This window comes from Podarcis muralis, chromosome 18 (genome assembly GCF_964188315.1).
Source record: "Podarcis muralis chromosome 18, rPodMur119.hap1.1, whole genome shotgun sequence".
Classification (NCBI taxonomy): Eukaryota; Metazoa; Chordata; class Lepidosauria; order Squamata; family Lacertidae; genus Podarcis; species Podarcis muralis.
This window is the reverse complement of record NC_135672.1, coordinates 7,291,873-7,312,959: the sequence shown is the minus strand read 5'-3', so window position 1 is coordinate 7,312,959 and position 21,087 is coordinate 7,291,873. Positions and strand designations below refer to the sequence as shown.

At 46.6% G+C, this 21,087-nt stretch overlaps 1 protein-coding gene across 1 annotated transcript; it reads left to right on the top strand.

The window, feature by feature from the left end:
• Positions 1-2,388: 2,388 nt before the first annotated feature.
• On the top strand, positions 2,389-14,996 carry LOC114588566 (bone morphogenetic protein 2-like). Its single transcript, XM_077921921.1, has 5 exons — positions 2,389-3,350; positions 8,615-8,757; positions 10,762-10,884; positions 12,145-12,320; positions 14,516-14,996. Exons 1-5 carry the CDS (start codon positions 3,062-3,064, stop codon positions 14,973-14,975), a joined length of 1,191 nt encoding a protein of 396 aa, XP_077778047.1. The 5' UTR covers positions 2,389-3,061; the 3' UTR covers positions 14,976-14,996.
• The last annotated feature ends 6,091 nt before the right edge of the window (positions 14,997-21,087 follow it).

Below are 21,087 nucleotides of genomic sequence, written 5' to 3'. Positions count from 1 at the left end.
ACAAGCTGGTGTGTGTTTCCCTAGCAGGAGCCCATTCCCAAGTTGGTCTAATCACGAGCAGAACCTTCTAAAGATTTGAGCTGCTCTCTTATTTCATTGGCCATGTGTGCTTTCAGCTAAGGATAACCTTGACTGACAGATTCTGGCTGTGGACATAATTTCTCTGAAGCTAGGTCTTTTTGGGGGGCTCATCTTGTGTGAACACAATTTGCCACTTCTGCAGGCTGGTATTTGCAAAACAAGGCAGGGCTCTCCCTGGAATGATGGTAGAAGACACATGGACAAAACACATACCCATGGGAGTGCTAAAAATAAAACCCTAATTGTGTTAAAAAAAAACCAACAGTTGTTTTTTTCAGACTTCTTTATGGTCCAGCTCTCACTTCCATACATCCCTACTGGGGAAAACCATAGCTTTAACTATACGGAGCCCATCTAGGAAAAGAAAAACTCTGATACTAAACCTCCGCTGCCTTGTGGTACATTTTTGGGAGAAGAAAAGGCTCAGGAGTGAACCCTACACAAATCTGGAGCGGTTTGTATGGCACCTTGTACCAGCAACTCCTGCAGCCAAGCTGGGGCCAAACATCTTGCTCTGGTTTCCTGTGGACCCCACCAGCGAGGCCGAGAAAGGGGGGGGGTCTTGTTGTCTGAGCAGCCCAAGACCACCATGCTCACTGCCTAGGCTTGCACCCCGGGGAGGTCAAAATCAAAATGTTTATTCGGCTTTACGCCCATCATGAAACACAACACAACACAACAAATCAAATAAAATAAAACAGCGGACTCGTACAAGCCACAAGTAGTATAACACAGTTCTCAACTCACAAGGACAGATATTAGCCATTCATAAGAAAAGTTTAAGATTAAGATTAAGATTAAAAAATTTTAGGCACTACACTAAAATCAATATCTGATGTCATTATAGAAAATTCTTATAACTATCAATAATCAGCTAACATTCCATTCCGTCTCTTGTACGAGAGGACTGCTGCAAATGTATTTTAGATGCGCAGTTTGGATGCAGGACTGGGATAAATTTCTGCCTGCAACGCTGGCGAGTCTCTGTCAGTCCACACAGGCAATCTTGGGCCTGGGTGGACACACAGAATCTTTAGCCGTTGATTCAGGACCATGAGGTCTAGGATATCTGCAGAAAGTAAAGGATACTGAGCTGGGTGTGGCGAGGCTAGCTTCCTCTGCTCCTATAATAACGCAACAATCATGGGAATAATGTTTTGCGCATACAAAACTGTATTGCTCAGCCAAATGCAGGTTATAGCATCAATATATGGGCTGCATCAATAGGAGTATAGCATCTAGATCAAGGGAAGTAATAGTGCCACTGTATTCTGCTCTGGTCAGACCTCACCTGGAGTACTGTGTCCAGTTCCGGGCACCACAGTTCAAGAAGGACACTGACAAACTGGAACGTGTCCAGAGGAGGGCAACCAAAATGGTCAAAGGCCTGGAAACGATGCCTTATGAGGAACGGCTAAGGGAGCTGGGCATGTTTAGCCTGGAGAAGAGGAGGTTAAGGGGTGATATGATAGCCATGTTCAAATCTATAAAAGGATGTCACATAGAGGAGGGAGAAAGGTTGTTTTCTGCTGCTCCAGAGAAGCGGACACGGAGCAATGGATCCAAACTACAAGAAAGAAGATTCCACCTAAACATTAGGAAGAACTTCCTGACAGTAAGAGCTGTTTGACAGTGGAATTTGCTGCCAAGGAGTGTGGTGGAGTCTCCTTCTTTGGAGGTCTTTAAGCAGAGGCTTGACAACCATATGTCAGGAGTGCTCTGATGGTGTTTCCTGCTTGGCAGGGGGTTGGACTCAATGGCCCTTGTGGTCTATTCCAACTCTATGATTCTATAGCCAAAAAACAAGAAAGGAAGAAAAGGAAAGCAGTGAGTGCACAATCTCAGAAGCATTTTTTTTAAAAAATAAATCCTTATAATAAGTCAGGTGGTTCTTATCTCTTATCTCTGGGAGCGCCTCCACCCCAATCGTTCTGCCTGAGATCCAGCTCCGAGGGCCTTCTGGCGGTTCCCTCATTGTGAGAAGCAAAGCTACAGGGAACCAGGCAGAGGGCCTTCTCGGTGGTGGCGCCCGCCCTGTGGAACGCCCTCCCACCAGATGTCAAAGTGATAAACGACTACCTGACATTCAGAAGTCATCTTAAGGCAGCCCTGTTCAGGGAAGTTTTTAATGTGTGATATTTTAGTGTATTTTTGGTCTCTATGGAAGCCGCCCAGAGTTGCTGGGGAAACCCAGCCAGATGGGCGGGGTACAAATAAATTATTATTATTATTATTATTATTATTACTAAGCGTAAGGGTGGACTCCTGAGGTTTTCCTGAGTTGGAAGGTTTCAGCCTTGAGGCATGGCTGGTTTGGCCAAGCAAGACAGCAAATACCTGATTTTGTTGATGTTACTGAGGGTGGCAAGCAATTTAAGTATTGATCTCTCGGCTTTTCATACAACTTTACAGGATAACGTAATAGTGTGTGGTGTTTTGATGGGATTGACAGCTGGGTTTCAAGCATGTTTTCATCTCTGTCCCTCTGTGTGTCTCTGTGCCTCTATATCCAAATCCATGATGTACGCTCTGTTTTGCGGGGAAATAAGGTTGCATGGCTTCTCATTTTTCTTGCTTGTGTATTAGCCTTTCCTCTCCTGCCTTCTTGCAGAAAGGCTGCCTTAATCCCCACCTTAATGGCCCCATTACACACTCGTTAGCCTCCCAGGGAGAGCAAACCCAGCCTTTGCCCACTGAATAAACTTTGGCAGCTGGCTTCCCTTCTCCTTCCTGCCAAGCCAGGTCCATCTGGAAAGGGATGTCAAAGGGAGAGAATCCACAACCCTCCCCAGAAAAGGCTTGTGTGTTCCTTCGCACCTTGTTAGCACCGCAATTAGCCCTTCCTGAGTGGCCCATTAGCAGGGGGACCTAATCCATGGACCTCATTGTGGGGCCAAGAGATGGGCAGCAGCCTGGGTTATAAGTGCAGCCTTGTAGGGGAGCCAAATGGAAGGAGAAGTTAGAGGGAGAGAAATCAGCCATGTTCCATCCCCAGCAACTGCTTTTACTTCTCCTGGCATGGATGCCCGCCTTCCCTGGCAGACCCTCCTCTCATCTGGAGGCAGGGGCCTCCGAGGGCACAAGAGCCCAGGCCCTCAAGAGGCTGCTGGAGGTCTTCGGCATTGGGGACCCCCCTCAATCTCCCCAGCACATCATCCGGCCTCCCCAGTACATGGTGGACCTCTACAACACGGTGGCCGATGACGATGGAGTCACCAAGGACCCGGACATCTTGGAAGGCAATACAGTGCGCAGCTTTTTGGACAGAAGTAAGTGGCGACGCAGAGGGGGCATTGGCAAGAGGGGTGCCAGGGTCTCAGAGGCACGAAGCAGGCTTTCTTGGCTAGGTTTACAGGAGGGAGGTGATGGGCGGTTGTTGTTAGGGACCCCACCAAGGGCTGCAAACTTTCCCTCCCACCCTACCCCTAAAAGCAGTGGCTTCAGGATGGCTATCTAATGCCCAGGCATGGGGAACCTTGCACCCTCTTGACGTGATGAACTACAACTCCCATCACCCCCCACGGCCCCATTGGCCGGGTCTGTTGGAGCTGATGGAGCTGAGCAACATCTGGAAAAGCAAAGGTTCCCCACAGCTGGCCTAAAATCTGACACCTTTCCTTTTGATGAAGGCATTTGGCCTGTTATTTTATTTTATTTTTGCTTTTCAGGTTTATACATTCCATTAATTTTACAACCACTTTAACATTTCCAAACTCAACTTCCTCCCCCCTCTTTCTGCCGTTCCTTAAATTTATTCTTAATATCTTTTCTGCATATCCAAATTAACTTAATTTGCCCAATTATTCATCTACTTTTAAATATGTACTCTTATGAAACTGCAGGTTATTACAATAATCCTGCCAATGTCCTTATCGGTTTACAATTTATCTGTCAATATTCACTAACCCATTTCCATTCTTTTATAAAAAGTTTGTTGTCTTGATTTCTAATTCTTCCAGTAAGTTTCACCATTTCTGCTTATTCCATAAGTTTTTGTATCCATTCTTCTTTTGCTGAAACCTCTGTTTCTTTCCATTTTTGGGTGAGTAACGTTCTTGCCGCTGTAGTAGCATACATGAATAATTTTCCATATAGTTTAGGTAGTTCTGTCCCTTGTTGGCTTTTGGGATCTGATCTTCACACAAACCTCTCCTTCAGTTTTTCTGAAGGACTCCAAAGCTTGCACACTGTTTTGTAAAAATTCAGCACAGCTGTGCAGAGATGGTGGTATTCTTATGCACAAACTGCCTTTCCTTCTTACTGTAAATATCTTTATATTTTATCCAGATCAGGAAATGATTCCTTGGAGCCAGGATAGCTCATTTGGTTAGAGTGTGGCGCTGATAAATGGCAAGGTTGCAGGTTTGATGCCCATATGGGAACGCTACATATGCCTGCATTGCAAAGGACTTGGACCAGATCAGAGCTTTCCAAACTTTTCACGTTGAGGACACAGTTTTTTAGACGTGCATCATTTTGCAGCACAGTAATTCAGTTTTACTAGCGAACCAGTGATTCACTTACAATTGCGAACATGCATTTTAGATTGCAGAGGGGGAACTGCGAGTCAGTTGCAGCAAAAATAACAGCCTTCTGGCACGTGTTAGCTTTCCAAAATATTTCACGTTTAGCGCGCACCCTAAACATATCTGGTTGTATCTACTCAGAGTCAACCTTTTAAAATTAATGCACTGAAGTAATTTGTATCCGTTATAATTTCAGCAGGTCAGCTCTGACAGGGCTAATATCAGATGCAACCAATTTTCTCTTTATTTTTAGGAGTGGGGGTGAGGTAAACGTCAAAATAAGTGTTGAACCTCTCTCTCTTTTAAATGTCCACTTTCTGCACTCAAGTTATGTCCAGGTGACACAAAAAATAAACGTAGTTGTGTTGGCCCCATCAAAAAAATTCCATATTAGGACATTTCTTTACCAGGTCGTCCAAAAATTTTACATGATCAGCTTGCAAGCTTTTGAGTCCCACAGAGCTCTTCCTCAGGTGAGGTGAAGAGTTCTGGAGAACGTGAAAGCTTGCACACTGTTCCCGTAACCTTTTTGTCAGCCTAATTTAGGAATTTTTATTTATTTATTTATTTATTTTTTACCAACAACCAAAACACAAACAGTGAAACCCCCCAGGCGGCTGATACATTGGGTATACATAATTAACAATAACATATTCAAATCAACCATATGTACAATTCTATATACCTTAACACTCCTCCCTCCACAAGGTTTATTTAACTTTTAACATTTTAGTTGCCCCAAATTGTTCAAACCTGCCCAAATAATTCAATATCTTCTCAAACCATTCCTCCTCTTTCTCACTGACCTTAAACCCTTTCATTTTATGTATCTTCTCAGTTAGATATTCTAAGATTATAATATTATTCAGTTTTTTCCTCCATTGGTTCACCCCTAGCTCTTCTGCATTTTTTCCAATTACTCGCTATAACCTGTCTGGCTGCAATTACCATCAAATTTACCCATTTACATTCCTCTTTTGTTTCTAACTCGGTGCTACCTCAGGCTAATAAGAACCATTAATTTAGATATTTCCACCTTCCTACCCACAATTCCCAATATTTCTGTACCAATCTGTTTCCAAAATTCATTAACTAACGGACAATCCCACCAAAAATGACTAAATTAGGAATTGCCGTAACATGGATATTTTTTTCCCTCATGGGCAAACCACCTTTTAGCATGGAATGTGGGAGGCGACACATGGCTCTGTTAGGTGGCCATGGATGTTTCTATAGCATCTGGGAAGAAAGGAGATTCTCAGCATTCAAGTCCTGGTTTAAACCTACTCAATTTTCCTTGCAGAAATCTGGGCATATCCTGCTGTGTGTGTTTTCTCTGTAGCTTCCCACAAGTGGCATTCTCTTTTCTTTTTTTAAAATAAATTTTATTAGTATTTCCCACACAACGACAACAACACGAAAGATATAAAAAAATAATACACAACACACACAAATCAACGTTCGAGAACTAAAAAAAGCAACAAAAACCAAACAAAAAAACCAACTCCATATCTTACAAGTTAATATTATAAACACTAAAACAACAAGACATTGACTTCCACCGGTCCCACAGCACCTCCTTTATCTCTCATTGTGTCTTCCTGTCTTCCTGTTTTCTTTATCATCTCTATCCTAACATCTAGATATAAATCCTTCTTTCATATCCTTTCACTTCACAAGGTTATTTCAGACTCAGCCAGATTTCCGCCCTCGAACCTTGACTTTTGAGGTATTCGTTTAGGCACTTTTCACTTCACTTTTTGGTTTTTGTCTTATTATATCTGTCAATTTGGCTAATTCTAAGTATTATGAGAGCTTACATAGCCACTCTCCCCTAGTGGGTAACGGATTCCCTTTCCAGTACTTAGCCACCAGGATTCTTGCTGCAGACGTCGCGTGTAAGAAAAAATTAGTTTTGTCTTTTGGAATATTGTCATTTAAAATTCCTAAAAGGAATGCCTCTGGCCTTTTACTATATGGTATTCTTAATATAAAGGGACGCGGGTGGCGCTGTGGGTAAAAGCCTCAGTGCCTAGGGCTTGCCGATCGAAAGGTCGGCGGTTCGAATCCCCGCGGCGGGGTGCGCTCCCGTTGCTCGGTCCCAGCACCTGCCAACCTAGCAGTTCGAAAGCACCTCCGAGTGCAAGTAGATAAATAGGGACCACTTACTAGCGGGAAGGTAAACGGCGTTTCCGTGTGCTGCGCTGGCTCGCCAGATGCGGCTTTGTCACGCTGGCCACGTGACCCGGAAGTGTCTCCGGACAGCGCTGGCCCCCGGCCTCTAGAGTGAGATGGGCGCACAACCCTAGAGTCTGTCAAGACTGGCCCGTACGGGCAGGGGTACCTTTACCTTTATTCTTAATATACTCTGGTTTCTCTTCAGATCGTATAAATCTTTCGCCTTTTATCACAAGTGGCATTTTCAAGGCTTAAAGCAGGCTTGGTCCCTGCCTCAAACATACAGAAGCGCTGGCACAATGAACCCACCAGGCTTTTGTTGTTTGACCTGGGATCGGGACCCTCGATACACTTTCTTTGGGAAAACCCATTCCGTCTTGATATTCGCTAGGGCTGATTGGAGCAATCCTTCTTCCCGTGCCATCTGCAAAGCGTTAACCTGCGCTTCGGAATGGTGGGGCTTCAGGAGAGCCGAGTTCGAATCTCGACCAAGCCCTCGATGCATTTACCAGCTATCCTTTATTCAGTTTCTCTCTCTCACACACCCACTGCTTCCCTTTTCTGGTTTTGAGCCCTGAAATCCTGCCTATGAGCTACACCGAGAGAAAGGTGGATTTCGCAGCTGAGCCGGGATCCGAACCCAGATCATCACAACACAAGCAGGTTTGCGGGGTGACATTAGCGGTTCCTGCTCAGCTAAGCCTCTGGCGGCTGCTATTTTATTTGCCGGAAAGCGCTGCAGAAAAAAAATGACTTTCCCAACATCTCTGTTTACCCCTGCTCTTTTAGCACTGAATCATCATCAACAACAATCTTTATTACGGTCCAGAGACCCAACAAATCGTTACAAAGCAATACACAATTCATACAGCCTTTTGTTGTTGTTTAGTCGTTTAGTCGTGTCCGACTCTTCGTGACCCCATGGACCAGAGCACGCCAGGCCCTCCTGTCTTCCACTGCCTCCCGCAGTTTGGTCAGACTCATGTTTGTAGCTTTGAGAACACTGTCCCACCATCTCGTCCTTTGTTGTCCCCTTCTCCTTGTGCCCTCAATCTTTCCCAACATCAGGGTCTTTTCCAGGGAGTCTTCTCTTCTCATGAGGTGGCCAAAGTATTGGAGCCTCAGCTTCAGGATCTGTCATTCCAGTGAGCACTCAGGGCTGATTTCCTTCCGAATGGAGAGGTTTGATCTTCTTTCAGTCCATGGGACTCTCAAGAGTCTTCTCCAGCACCAGAATTCAAAAGCATCAATTCTTCGGCGATCAGCCTTCTTTATGGTCCATCATACAGCCTACCTCCAGGTTAAACAAGCATTTTGTTCAGAATATAGGGATCATTGGTTCTTGCAACCACCGATAAAAACTTGGCCACTTTTCTAGCATTTGTCCAGTCTTCCAATAGGAACCTGACATAGTGAGCCTCTGATTTTCCCGGGAAAGGTACCAGCAAAGGGTAGTATCAGTTGAGCCCTGGCTTGCTCATATTTCGCACAGTGCAACAAAATGTTTTATGGGATCGATGTCTTGAGCACATGAGCAAAGTCTGTCCTGGTTTGGAACTCCTCTCAACACTGCAGAAGGAAAGACGTTTAGTCTGGCTTTGGTGAAAAGCCTTCGATAGTTTGGTGTACTGTCAGGTTTTTAATGTAAGGTGTTAACTTAAAGACATGCCCATATTGTACTCCTACTGCCAGCGGACTACAGACTGCGTGTGATCGAGATCGCAAGTCACTGTGTAGCACTGAATCTGAACAAATGGCAATTGAGGGTGGACGAGCCTTGAGAGTGACAAAAGGACATTTTTAATAACCTTCCCTTCCTCCTTCTCCAGCTCACGGTGACCAGATGCGATTCCTCTTCATCCTGTCCAGCGTGGCAAAGAACGAGAGGGTCCTCACAGCCGAACTGCATCTCTTCAAGCTGAGGGCAAGGGCCACAGACGGACCTCTTCCCAGAAGGCAGCACTTCTGCCAGGTAAAGCCTTCCCCGGGAGCTCCGCTCTTTCCATGCCCAGAGGCACTCTTGACTTCTGAAGACCCAGTTGCCGGGAATTGCACTCCCCATAGAAGCTGGGTCAATAATGGTCAAGTCTTCCTCGTGTGCTGAACATTAGAAGCTTCCAAGTATCTAGTAAAAAAAAAACCCCAAACCCTTCAAAATGTGCTCTTGTCAATTTTTGGCAGGGAACTTGGACAATATTCATGATTTTTCACAGTACCTTTGCGCTTGCTTAAAAAGTTGTTTCATACATTTTCCCTCCTGGTCTCGTTTTCTGTTAATAGCTGAAGTTACACGGCAGCCGAGCATAAACAGGAAACTTATTTTTGTTTTGCTGATTTACTGTTTCAGCACTTTCCATGTTTAAATTTTGTCCTCTACTACGGTACCGCTGATATTCTTATTTGGTGTTTCGTTTTGGTTGAAGGATTTTTCTGGCAGAATTCAACATGGTACACTTAGCCCTTGAAATTAAAGGTCAGGTTGTCTGCTCTTTTAATAATCAACGCCTGTCAAGTGAGCAGACACATTAATTGAAAAACATGACGAAAGCCCAAAATTTTATTTATTTATTTTTAAATTTCTTTTAGGCTGATTGGTCTGGCAGCCTAAGAGAAGTGGGGTATCTATGGTCCGAAAAGCTTTGCAGAAAAATGTTCCAGACGTGTTTATTGATTATGATAAGAAGAAGGCAGTCCGTTCTCCCCTCTAAAATAAAATAAAATAAAATAAAATAAAATAGCCTTCCTTGTGCACAACGTATCACGGAATCATAGTTGGAAGGGACCACACGGGTCATCTAGTCTGACCCCGCTAAAATGCAGAAATCTTTTGCCCAATGTGGGGCTCATGGCCCTGTGACAGAGCCTCATGCTCTACTGAATGAACTATCGCCCACAGTCCTCCACTGCTTGCCTGTCTCCCCCCAAAAACCTGGTTTGAGCCTGGAAGCTTCCAACTGGAAGCACTTGGTCCCTTACCTTTCCCGCCCGGACCTGGCCACAGTGATCCATGCGACGGTCACCTCCAGACTTGACTACTGTAATTCGCTCTATGCGGGGCTGCCCTTGAAGCTGTCCCAGAAACTCCAGCGGGTGCAGAATGCAGCAGCGAGGCTCCTCACGGGGTCTTTGCCATGGGAGCATATTCACCCAGTGCTTTTCCAGCTGCACTGGCTCCCGGTGGAGTACAGGGTCAGATTTAAGGTGCTGCTTTTGACCTTTAAAGCCCTTCACGGCCTAGGACCCTCGTACCTACGGGACTGCCTCTCCTGGCATGCCCCGCGGAGGACCTTAAGGTCCACAAATGACAACATTTTGGAGGTTGCAAGGTGGTTAGATTGGTCTCAACTAGGGCCAGGGCCTTTTCAGTACTGGCCCCGACTTGGTGGAACGCTCTGTCACAAGAGACCAGGGCCCTGCAGGACTTGACATCTTTCCGCAGGGCCTGCAAGACGGAGCTGTTGCGCCTGGCCTTTGGTTTGGACTCAGTCTGACCCTTCTGTTTCCCTCCCCTTACGGTTTTGATCCTTGGGCTACTTTTAAAATGAGGCTGCATTTTAAATTGCATTTTAACCTGTATTTTTAAATTGGTTTCCCCCCCTGTAATTTTACTGGTGTTAGCTACCCTGAGCCCGGCTCTGGCCGGGGAGGGCGGGGTATAAATATTATTATTATTATTATTATTATTATTATTATTATTATTATTATTAAACAACTGTTGACATCCGAATTCTCTTTCCAAGCCCTGGGGGCTGCCCCTGCTGCCCCACAGAGCTTTGAAAGAAGTCACAAATGATGTTTCCAGAGAGCATGTGCAGAGTGCTTTTCCCCACTGCCGCACCTCGGGGGTGGGATTTCACGTGAATTCCTTAAACAGGCTCGATTCGAAGGGACATTTACAAACTGGAGCACTCTGGGGCTGGTGTGAGCAAGACCTGGTTCCTTTGGCTGACCTTTCTCTCTCTCTCCATCCTTTCAGGTGAGCATTTATCAGGTCCTTGACAAAGACAGCATGGATACCCCTGAAGGCAAGAAGCTGCTGTCTGCTAAACTCCTTGCCCTGCAGGGAACCGGCTGGGAGGTCTTCGCCATCACGCAAGCGGTGAGTTTGTTTGTCTCTTTTCTTTTTATACTGTTTTATTAAATTTGCTTAGTAACACAACATTATTATATGTATTCTATAAAACAAAGAATACAAAACAAAGTTCATTCATACTACAATGCCTAACTACATAACATTAGATAGATAGATAATACTTTATTCGGCTATAAGCCCACAAGGTAAAAACCAATCAATAAATAAAATTTTACATTCTAAAATATCAACTAAAATATTTCAACGCATACTCTCCTTCACATTACATACAATCTCTAGATGTACCATATTGTGGCCTTGAATATAAGATGGTGGATAGAGTTTACTAGATTTTTAATAGTCATGCAGCATTCCATGAAGTCTTTTATATGAAAGAACTGAATTCAGGAATCTGGCAACCTGTAATGTTCTATAAGAGTCAATGTCCTGGAGTAGATAGGCTAGATGTAATTCAGGTGGTTTAGCCACAGTTTCCAAAATGATTGAACTCAGAATCCTTGATCGGGGAACAATATATAAAGGACAATTAAACAAGATATGATAAAGGGATTCTATTGATTTGTTGTCACATGCGCATAAAACAGAGGTTTTACCGTTAGAAAATCTATTGCTCAGCACATTTGAGGGGAACACATTAAATCTGGCTCTAACAAAAGCGAATCTATGCGACGCAACCGATAAGGTAGACAGATATCGAGGTATCTGGGACATAACATTAATATATATGGTTTCTGAAAAAAAAGGCTTACATAACAAAATCAATTCAAAATACCATCCGGTTTACTCCCCCCCCCCCCACTCCAGATCCGTAACCAATCCGTAACATGGCTCCTTGCCCCCTGTAAATTACAGCACCACAAGCAGATATCCTTGCATTTAGTGCAGGCATAGGCAAACTCGACCCTCCAGATGTTTTTTGGGACTACAATTCCCATCATCCCTGACCACTGGTCCTGTGGATGATGGGAGTTGTAGTCCCAAAACAGCTAGAGGGCCGAGTTTGTCTGTGCCTGACTTAGTGCTATATTGGGTACAACCCACAATGTGTATTTCTAGAACTGTGAATTTATGTTTGCGTAACACATTTGGGGTACTACTGTGTGCAGTTCTGGTCTCAAAAGAGGAGACTGTGTAGAGTTGGAAAAGAGTTCAGAAAAGGACAACCAAAATTATCCACACCTCTGCCACCGGGCGCGGCTTGGCTCGCTCTCTCGAGCCACACGGCTCTGCATGCAAAACATTAACCGGTCTGATGTGACGTTGCAGGTCCGCTCCTGGATGGACGAGGAGAGCAGTAACCAGGGGTTGTTGGTCACTGTTCGGTCCCTCGGTGGGGCACCCCTAGACGATGGAGCCGTGCAGTTTGCGTCGGGCAGAGATCACCACGAGAGCAAAAGGCCCATGCTGGTTTTGTTCACCGACGACGGGCGTCGGGGGGCCCTGTTGCCCACCAACCCCTTCTTAGGTGAGTAAAGAAAGATATGTTTTTGTCTATCGGTGTGGCAGGATCAAGGACATTGCTGTAATAGGGGACATACAAGACTGTAGCATCTGTAGTGAACTTGGAATAATGCACTTTTTCTTTTTCTCCAAAAATTTTTTTATTCATTTTATAACACAAATAAACAACACAAACAGAAAAACCAACAATACAAACAAATTCTTGTCTTGTCCTCCCCCCCCAAACATTGTTAGGTGGGCTTCCCCACGTCCCCCCATCTGATTTTCATTTTACCTCATCTTTAGCAGTTACATACATAATAATTTCCACCCATATTTTTTTTATCGCACTTGCTTTAACCATAAAAATCTTCACATTTTATTACTTACAGATAATACTATTTTAAAATACACTATCTTCTACTTCTAACCCTACAGCCTATATCCACTTCCAAAGCTATTCTAATATTTAAATATTAACATTTTTTTTCCAAATATTCCTTAAATTTCTTCCAATCTTCTTCCACCGTCTCTTCTCTCTGGTCTCGGAGTCAGTTCAGCAAGTTCCATATAGTCCAAGGAATAATGAACTTTCAGCGCCTAATTTCCATCGTATCCTCATGTCCTCCCCACTCCTTGGCACTTGAAATATCCATTTTTAGGATCCACCTTATTCCTGTGACTGCAATTCTTCATCATACCACCCAAGAATGGCTCTGATGGCCAAGAAGGCAGTTTTCTGCATGTGCTGTAGAGAGAAGGGAGGGGAAAGTGGGGTTCATCCACCTGGGAAGGTAGATAATCCAGAACAGCCTTTCTCAACCTGTGGGTCCCCAGATGTGGTTGAACTACAACTCCCATCACCCCTAGCTAGCAAGGCCAGAGCTCAGGGATGATGGGAGTTGTAGTCCAACAACATCTGGGGACCCACAGGTTGAGAACCGCCGATCTATAGAAGGAAAGGTCTGGTCCTAAATCTCTGCTGCGAGAAGAAAAGGCTCAGAAGTAAACCCTAGGCCTTCAGAAATCCAGAGCAGAGTCCCTAAGACAGTTGTACAGTGGTACCTCAGGTTAAGTACTTAATTCGTTCCAGAGGTCCGTTCTTAACCTGAAACTGTTCTTAACCTGAAGCACCACTTTAGCTAATGGGGCCTCCCGCTGCTGCCGCGCCGCTGGAGCACGATTTCTGTTCTCATCCTGAAGCAAAGTTCTTAACCTGAAGCACTATTTCTGGGTTAGCAGAGTCTGTAACCTGAAGCGTATGTAACCCGAGGTACCACTGTACAGCTCCTTCCAGCAATTTCTGCAGCCAAACGGGTGCCAAAACTCTTGTGCCCCAGGGAGGTCATTTCGATGTTTCACCTTCGGAGGTGCACTCCATTGTCTCTCAAGACAACACTTTAAATTTTATTTTGCAACGTGGCACTTTTAAATGACTGCGAGAGTGCGGCATCTATAAACGTTTTCGGAAAGATAAGCGAACGTTAATCTACTCAACTGGCTGTTCACGCTACTCACAGCTGTCCATGGAGGCGCAGGTCAGTTCTGTGTCCAGGGCAGCTGTCTACCAGCTCCATCTGGTACGCAGGATGAGTCCCTCCCTGCCCGCAGACTGTCTCGCCAAAGTGGTGCATGCTCTGGTTAGCTCCCGCTTGGACTACTGCAATGCGCTCTATGTAGGGCTACCCTTGAAGGTGACCCGGAAACTACAACTAATCCAGAATGCGGCAGCTAGACTGGTGACTGGGACTGGCCACCGGGACCACATAACGCCAGTCCTGAGAGATCTGCATTGGCTCCCAGTACGTTTCCAAGCACAATTCAAAGTGTTGGTGCTGACCTTTAAAGCCCTAAATGGCCTTGGCCCAGTATACCTGGAAGGAGCGTCTCCATCCCCATCGTTCAGCCCGGACACAGGTCCAGCTCTGAGGGCCTTCTGGCGGTTCCCTCCCTGCGATAAGCGAAGTTACAGGAAACCAGGCAGAGGGCCTTCTCGGTGGTGGCGCCATCCCTGTGGAACGCCCTCCCATCAGTTGTCAAGGAAATAAACAACTACCTGACTTTTAGAAGACATCTGAAGGCAGTCCTGTTTGGGGAAGTTTTTGATGTTTGATGTTCTATTGTGCTTTTAATCTTCTGTCGGGAGCCGCCCAGAGCGGCTGGGGAAACCCAGCCAGATGGGCGGGGTATGAATAAGAAATGATGATGATGATGATGATGATTACTCCAATCTCGTTCTCTCCTGCTTAGAATTGTCGCATCAGAACGTGGCCCTTCCTGGACACCTGGCAGGCCCAAAATCCAACGGCACGCGGACTCCTCGCTCAGTGGACAACCAGCTGCCTTGCCAGAGGCTCCCGCTCTCTGTGGACTTTGAGGAAATCGGGTGGTCCGGCTGGATCATCTCCCCCCGGGGGTACAATGCCTACCATTGCAAAGGTTCCTGCCCCTTCCCGCTGGGGGAGAACATGAGGCCCACGAACCACGCCACCGTCCTCTCCATCATCAACGCCCTGAAGCTGAGTCAGGAAGTCAGTGGCCCCTGTTGCGTGCCGGACAAGCTGTTCTCCATCAACCTGTTGTATTTCGACGACGACGAAAACGTGGTGCTTAAGCAGTACGATGATATGGTGGCGGGGAGCTGCGGCTGCCACTGAGCCACACGCCTCCATCGTGTGGGAATGCGGGAGAGGATATGTTGTTTATTAATATCCTTCTTAACTTGGTCTAGCAGAGTTTTTGGGTTGTTGTTGTTGCTTAGTCATGTCCGCCTCTTTGTGACCCCCTGGACCAGAGCACGTCAGGCACTCCTGTCTTCCACTGCCTGTCAGTTTGGTCAAACTCATGCTGGTCGCTTTGAGAACACTGTCCCACCATCTCGTCCTCTGTCGTCCCCTTCTCCTTGTGCCCTCCATCTTTCCCAACATCAGGGTCTTTTCCAGGGAGTCTTCTCTTCTCATGAGGTGGCCAAAGTATTGGAGCCTCAGCTTCAGGATCTGTCCTTCCAGTGAACACTCAGGGCTGATTTCCTTCAGAATGGAGAGGTTTGATCTTCAGTCCATGGGACTCTCAAGAGTCTCCTCCAGCACCAGAATTCAAAAGCATCCATTCTTTAGTGATCAGCCTTCTTTATGGTCCAGATCTCACTTCCATACATCACTACTGGGAAAACCATAGCTTTTACTATATGGACCTTTGTTGGCAAGGTGATGTCTCTGCTTTTTAAGATGCTGTCTAGGTTTGTCATTGCTTTTCTCCCAAGGAGCAGGCGTCTTTTAATTTCGTGGCTGCTGTCACCCTCTGCAGTGATCATGGAGCCCAAGAAAGTAAAATCTCTCACTGCCTCCATTCCTTCCCCTTCTATTTGCCAGGAGGTGATGGGACCAGTGGCCATGATCTTAGTTTTTTTTTATGCTGAGCTTCAGACCATATTTTGCGCTCTAGCAGAGTTTTACATTCCCCTTTTAAACGCACAGGGGATAGCTGGTTACAGGCTTGTTTAAGCCTCTCAATACAGTCATACCTCGGGTTACAGACGCTTCAGGTTGCGTTTTTTCAGGTTATGGACCGCCGAAACCCGGAAGTACTGGAACGAGTTACTTCTGGGTTCTGGCGGTCACGCATGCGCAGATGCGCTAAATCGCACTTTGTGCATGCGTAGAAGTGTCGAATCGCAAGCTGCGCATGCGTAGACTTGGGTTGCGAACGTGCATCCCATACGGATCACGTTCACAACCCAAGCATCCACTGTATTAGGTTCCTGGTAACTTTCCTTATATCCCTCTTAAAAGAATAAACACGCCACAATCTTGTGTAAAGTATACAAAAGAAGTTTACTCGCATCCTCACTTCACAGTTGGATCCCTGAAGGCAGACTTAGTTACAAATACGTACGTGTGGATCTACCCCATATGGGGGTTTTATCCTGGCAGTCACTGCAGTTCTGGAGACGAAAGGAAGATGGAAAAGGAGGAATCAAACAGAGGGTGTGTGCGTTGCCCTTTTGTTACCTGGGCAGGTAAGGCCACACCCACCTCTAGTCACATGCAAAGGAAGTATGTCCCAGCCAGGAGGAAACAGGAAGTTTTCGACTGGCTGGACCAAACATTCCCCTGCATGGCCACTCTAGGAAAACAAGGAATGTCGTACTTGACTGCTCCTTATGTATCACATCCCTCATGTTGCTCAGCATGGGCGGTGTCTCACCATTGGTGGCCCCATTAGAAACGCCTGTTCTCCAGGCCTGATTTGGCCCCGTCGCCAACCCTTGCATGCAACCTCCATTCTCCCGGGCTTGTAGGGAAAGCCAGCGTTCTGAAATTGAGTGTTGCGTATTCATAAACCTGCCATTGAATGGAATTCCCTTTTTGGGGAGAGGTGAGGGAAAGTGAGGAAGGAGTGTGTGTGTGTAAAGCAAAAAGAAGTTAGTTGCAAAACATGGTCTCAGGCCAAAGGATCAATACAGAATGTACTATACTGTAAATATCCAAAGTGTTAATATATAAATATGTTTGTGTGTGTGTATATGTACAGATGATGTTGTTTTCAGCTACGTCAGACTCAAAAGAGTAGACCAGCTGAAGCCAATGGAATTAAGCGAGTCACACCCAGATGGGTCTGGGTCTAGAATCATAGAACTGGAAGGGGTTCCCATGGTCATCTAGTCTGACCCCGACACGCAGGAATCTCTGCTAAAGAATCCTTGACAGATGGCCACCCAACCTCTGCTTGTTGACAACCGATGGAAGAGAGCCCATCGTTTTCTGAGGTCCTACTCTGAGTAGGATTTGGTTGGATACAAATACAGGATGCTCCCTGTACAGAGACACTTGTAAATATTTGTAAAATATTTTGTTATGGCTTTCATTATTATTTTGGCGTGTTGATTCATGTGGTACTGTTTTCCTATTAAAGACCAAACTAGACTTCTTCTCTAAATAGTATTCTTGTCTTAAGTGGGGGTTGAGACAGGCGAGAAGGTGATTCACCAAGATTTGTGAAACTGCAAAGGTAAATTAAGATCTAAATCCAAACTGAGGGGTAAGGTAAAGGGACCCCTGACCATTAGGTCCAGTCGTGGCCAACTCTGGGGTTGTGCCGCTCAACTCGCTTTACTGGCCGAGGGAGCTGGCGTACAGCTTCTGGATCATGTGGCCAGCAGGACTAAGCCGCTTCTGGCGAACCAGAGCAACGCATGGAAATGCCGTTTACCTTCCCGCCAGACTGGTACCTATTTATCTACTTGCACTTTGACGTGCTTTCGAACTGCTAGGTTGGCAGGAGCAGGGACCGAGCAACGGGAGTTCACCCCGTCACGGGGATTCGAACCGCCAACCTTCCGATCGGCAAGTCCTAGGCTCTGTGGTTTAACCCACAGCGCCACCCGCGTCCCTAAACTGAGGGGTAGTGTATTGTCATTTCAACAGCTGGTGTCCCGTGACTGATTTATGGTCTGCCCGGCACTTTTGGTGAGCCCTATTTGCTCACCTAAATAAATTCAAACAGTGCAACAAACCAAAAAATACTAGAAACAGAGAATTGTAAAGTTGGGTGGGGTCACCCCAGGTCATCTAGTCCAGCCCCCTGCATTGCAGGATCACAGCTCAAGAAAACCTGACCGCCACCTTCTGAGAAGGGTCAGAAAGTTCTCTAGAATCTCCTTTCTCACAATTTGAACCCATTGGTTTGGGTAGGCCCTCTGCAGCACCAGAGAACAAGCTTGCCCCGTCTTTCACGCAAAAGCCCTTTAGATATTAGATGCTCTTTAGATATTAGAAGAGGGACGCGGGTGGCGATGTGGGTTAAACCACAGAGCCTAGGACTTGCCGATCAGAAGGTCAGCGGTTCGAATCCCCGCGATGACAGGGTGAGCTGCCGTTGCTCGGTCCCTGCTCCGGCCAACCTAGCAGTTCGAAAACACGTCAAAATGCAAGTAGATAAATAGGTACCGCTCCGGCGGGAAGGTAAACGGCGTTTCTGTGCGCTGCTCTGGTTCGCCAGAAGCGGCTTAGTCCTGCTGGCCACATGACCTGGAAGCTGTACGCCGGCTCCCTCAGCCAATAAAGCGAGATGAGCGCCGCAACCCCAGAGTGGGTCACGACCGGAACTAATGGTCAGGGGTCCCTTTACCTTTACCTTACACAACAATACAAGCTTAATTTAGAAGAAATCTTTACAGCAGGAGCAGCAACAGAAAAAAGTTTTAATAGGCGGGGGGGGGGGGGAGGGAAAGGAGGAAAAATGAACAATTTTAAGAGAGACATAAAAGATCCTGGAATTGAACCCAGAGGATGTGACTCCCCCGATTCTTCTCCTTCACCTGGGAATTAAAAGATCCTGGCAGCCACATTGTAGTCAGGCTCTACGGCTCAGAAACCCTGACCTGTCGAGACATTTAATCATTTAATCCTAGATTAGCATGCTCGCTCCAGCTTGCTCCCTCTTTCAGCCGATGCAGACTTTAGCTTGCCGCTGCGAAAGTTCCAAAATGTTGATATTATCGAGACCAATCACTTTCCACCAGTGGCGTAGCGTGGGGGGTGCAGGGGGGGCTGGCCGCACCGGGCGCAACATCTGGGGTTAGGGCAAATCCACGGGTTAGGGGGCGCAAATCCACGGGTTAGGGGATTTGCCTTGCCCCGGGTGCAAGGTTACTTGCCTTGCCCCGGGTGCTGACAACCCACGCTACGCCACTGCTTTCCACAGGTTTTCTAGTCTGTTTCAGTGGCACTCTGGGATGCAGAAGGGCATAAAAGTTCCTTGTTGGTTTGCATTTAGGGACAATTCTAAGGTCACACTGTGCGTATCTGGAAAAGTGCCATTTCCAGAACTAACAATGTGCCTATTAAGTGACTAGGTGAAATGGGGTCAGAGGTGAGTCTTGGGGCTGGACGACCCCTGCAAGAGAGAATTGCCAAAGGTGTGAAATGCCACTATTTACATTTTAACTCCAGGGTTTCCCAAACTTGAGTCCCCAGCTTTTTGTGTGCATACTACAATTCCCATCATGGGACGCGGGTGGCGCTGTGGGTTAAACCACAGAGCCTAGGACTTGCCGATCAGAAGCTCGGCGGTTCGAATCCGCGCAATGACGGGGTGAGCTCCCGTTGCTCGGTCCCTGCTCCTGCCAGCCTAGCAGTTTGAAAGCACACCAGTGCAAGTTGATAAATAGGTACCGCTCCAGCGGGAAGGTACCACGTGACCCAGAAGTGTCTCCGGACAGCGCTGGCTCCCGGCCTATAGAGTGAGATGGGCGCACAACCCTAGAGTCTGTCAAGACTGGCCCGTACGGGCAGGGGTACCTTTACCTTTACCTAGCGGGAAGGTAAACGGTGTTTCCGTGCACTGCTCTGGTTCGCCAGAAGCGGCTTAGTCATGCTGGCCACATGACCCGGAAGCTGTACGCTGGCTCCCTTGGCCAGTAAAGCGAGATGAGAGCCACAACCCCAGAGTTGTCCGCGACTGGACCTAACAGTCAGGGGTCCCTTTACCTTTATACTTCTTAACTGTTCAACAATTACTTTGATAAAATACGTATATTGTTATGTGCAAATGGTTTTAGATACCTATTAGGTCCACAAATTACCATATAGCATATATTCAACACCAAAAACAGTGAGAATTTGTTGTTGACTAAGGACAGCTGGACATATAAAGGGCCCCATTACCTTTGGTAGCTTAGGGCCTCATCAAACCTAAATCCGTCCCTGAGCTCAGCCCATTCGTTTTTCATTGGACTACGGGCCTCTGGGTCCGGCTGCCAGCTGAAAATCCATTCCTCCTTAGTCCCATTTATCATCCAGCCACTTTGCTGTGGTTCAACCGCCATGGCTGACTTTCTCAGCGGAACAAGGGGTGCTGGCGATTTTTTGGATGACGACCCATGCACAAAACGTGCTGTGGCGTCTTTTTTGGGGTGGCGGTCTGTAAGCTCCCTGTGTCCGTTTGAAGTCCTGTTGGCAGAGTCCCCATGCACACAAAAGTGAAAGGTCTTTCATCCTTGATTTTATTTTTAGAAAGTTAAAACCCCCACCCTAGATACCTCTCTTCTCCAGACCCGTTTACATATCCATCTTAAGTTGTTGCGATGCTCTCTCTCAGCTTTATATCCAAGCTTCTAGTCCCCAAGGACCTAAAAAAGTGAGAGTGGCTTAAACCCAGGCAACGTAACATGCAAAATTAGGACCTGCTCTCTCAGTGTTAGATGGGACGCGGGTGGCGCTGTGGGTTAAACCACAGAGCCTAGGACTTGCCGATCAGAAGGTCGGCGGTTCGAATCCCCGCAATGACGGGGTGAGCTCCCGTTGTTCGGTCCCTGCTCCTGCCAACCTAGCAGTTTGAAAGCACACCAGTGCAAGTTGATAAATAGGTACCGCTCCAGCGGGAAGGTAAACGGCGTTTCCGTGCACTGCTCTTGTTGCCAGAAGCGGCTTAGTCCTGCTGGCCACATGACCTGGAAGCTGTACGCCGGCTCCCTCGGCCAATAAAGCGAGATGAGCGCCGCAACCCCAGAGTCGACCAAGACTGGACCTAATGGTCAGGGGTCCCTTTACCTTTACTTTACCCTCAGTGTTTGTGATGGACTCACGCGTGACGTATGGGTGCCTCCTTATGAGTCTGGAGGAATTATTTTCGGGTTCTGTGAGCGTATTCCATTGCAGAGGCAAACCCAGGGCCATAGGCAAGCAAGCAAGCGGCTAATCTGCACTGCACATTTTTATTTTCAAATTTCTTATTTATTTGCTTTTCTGATAACCTTCCACATCAACA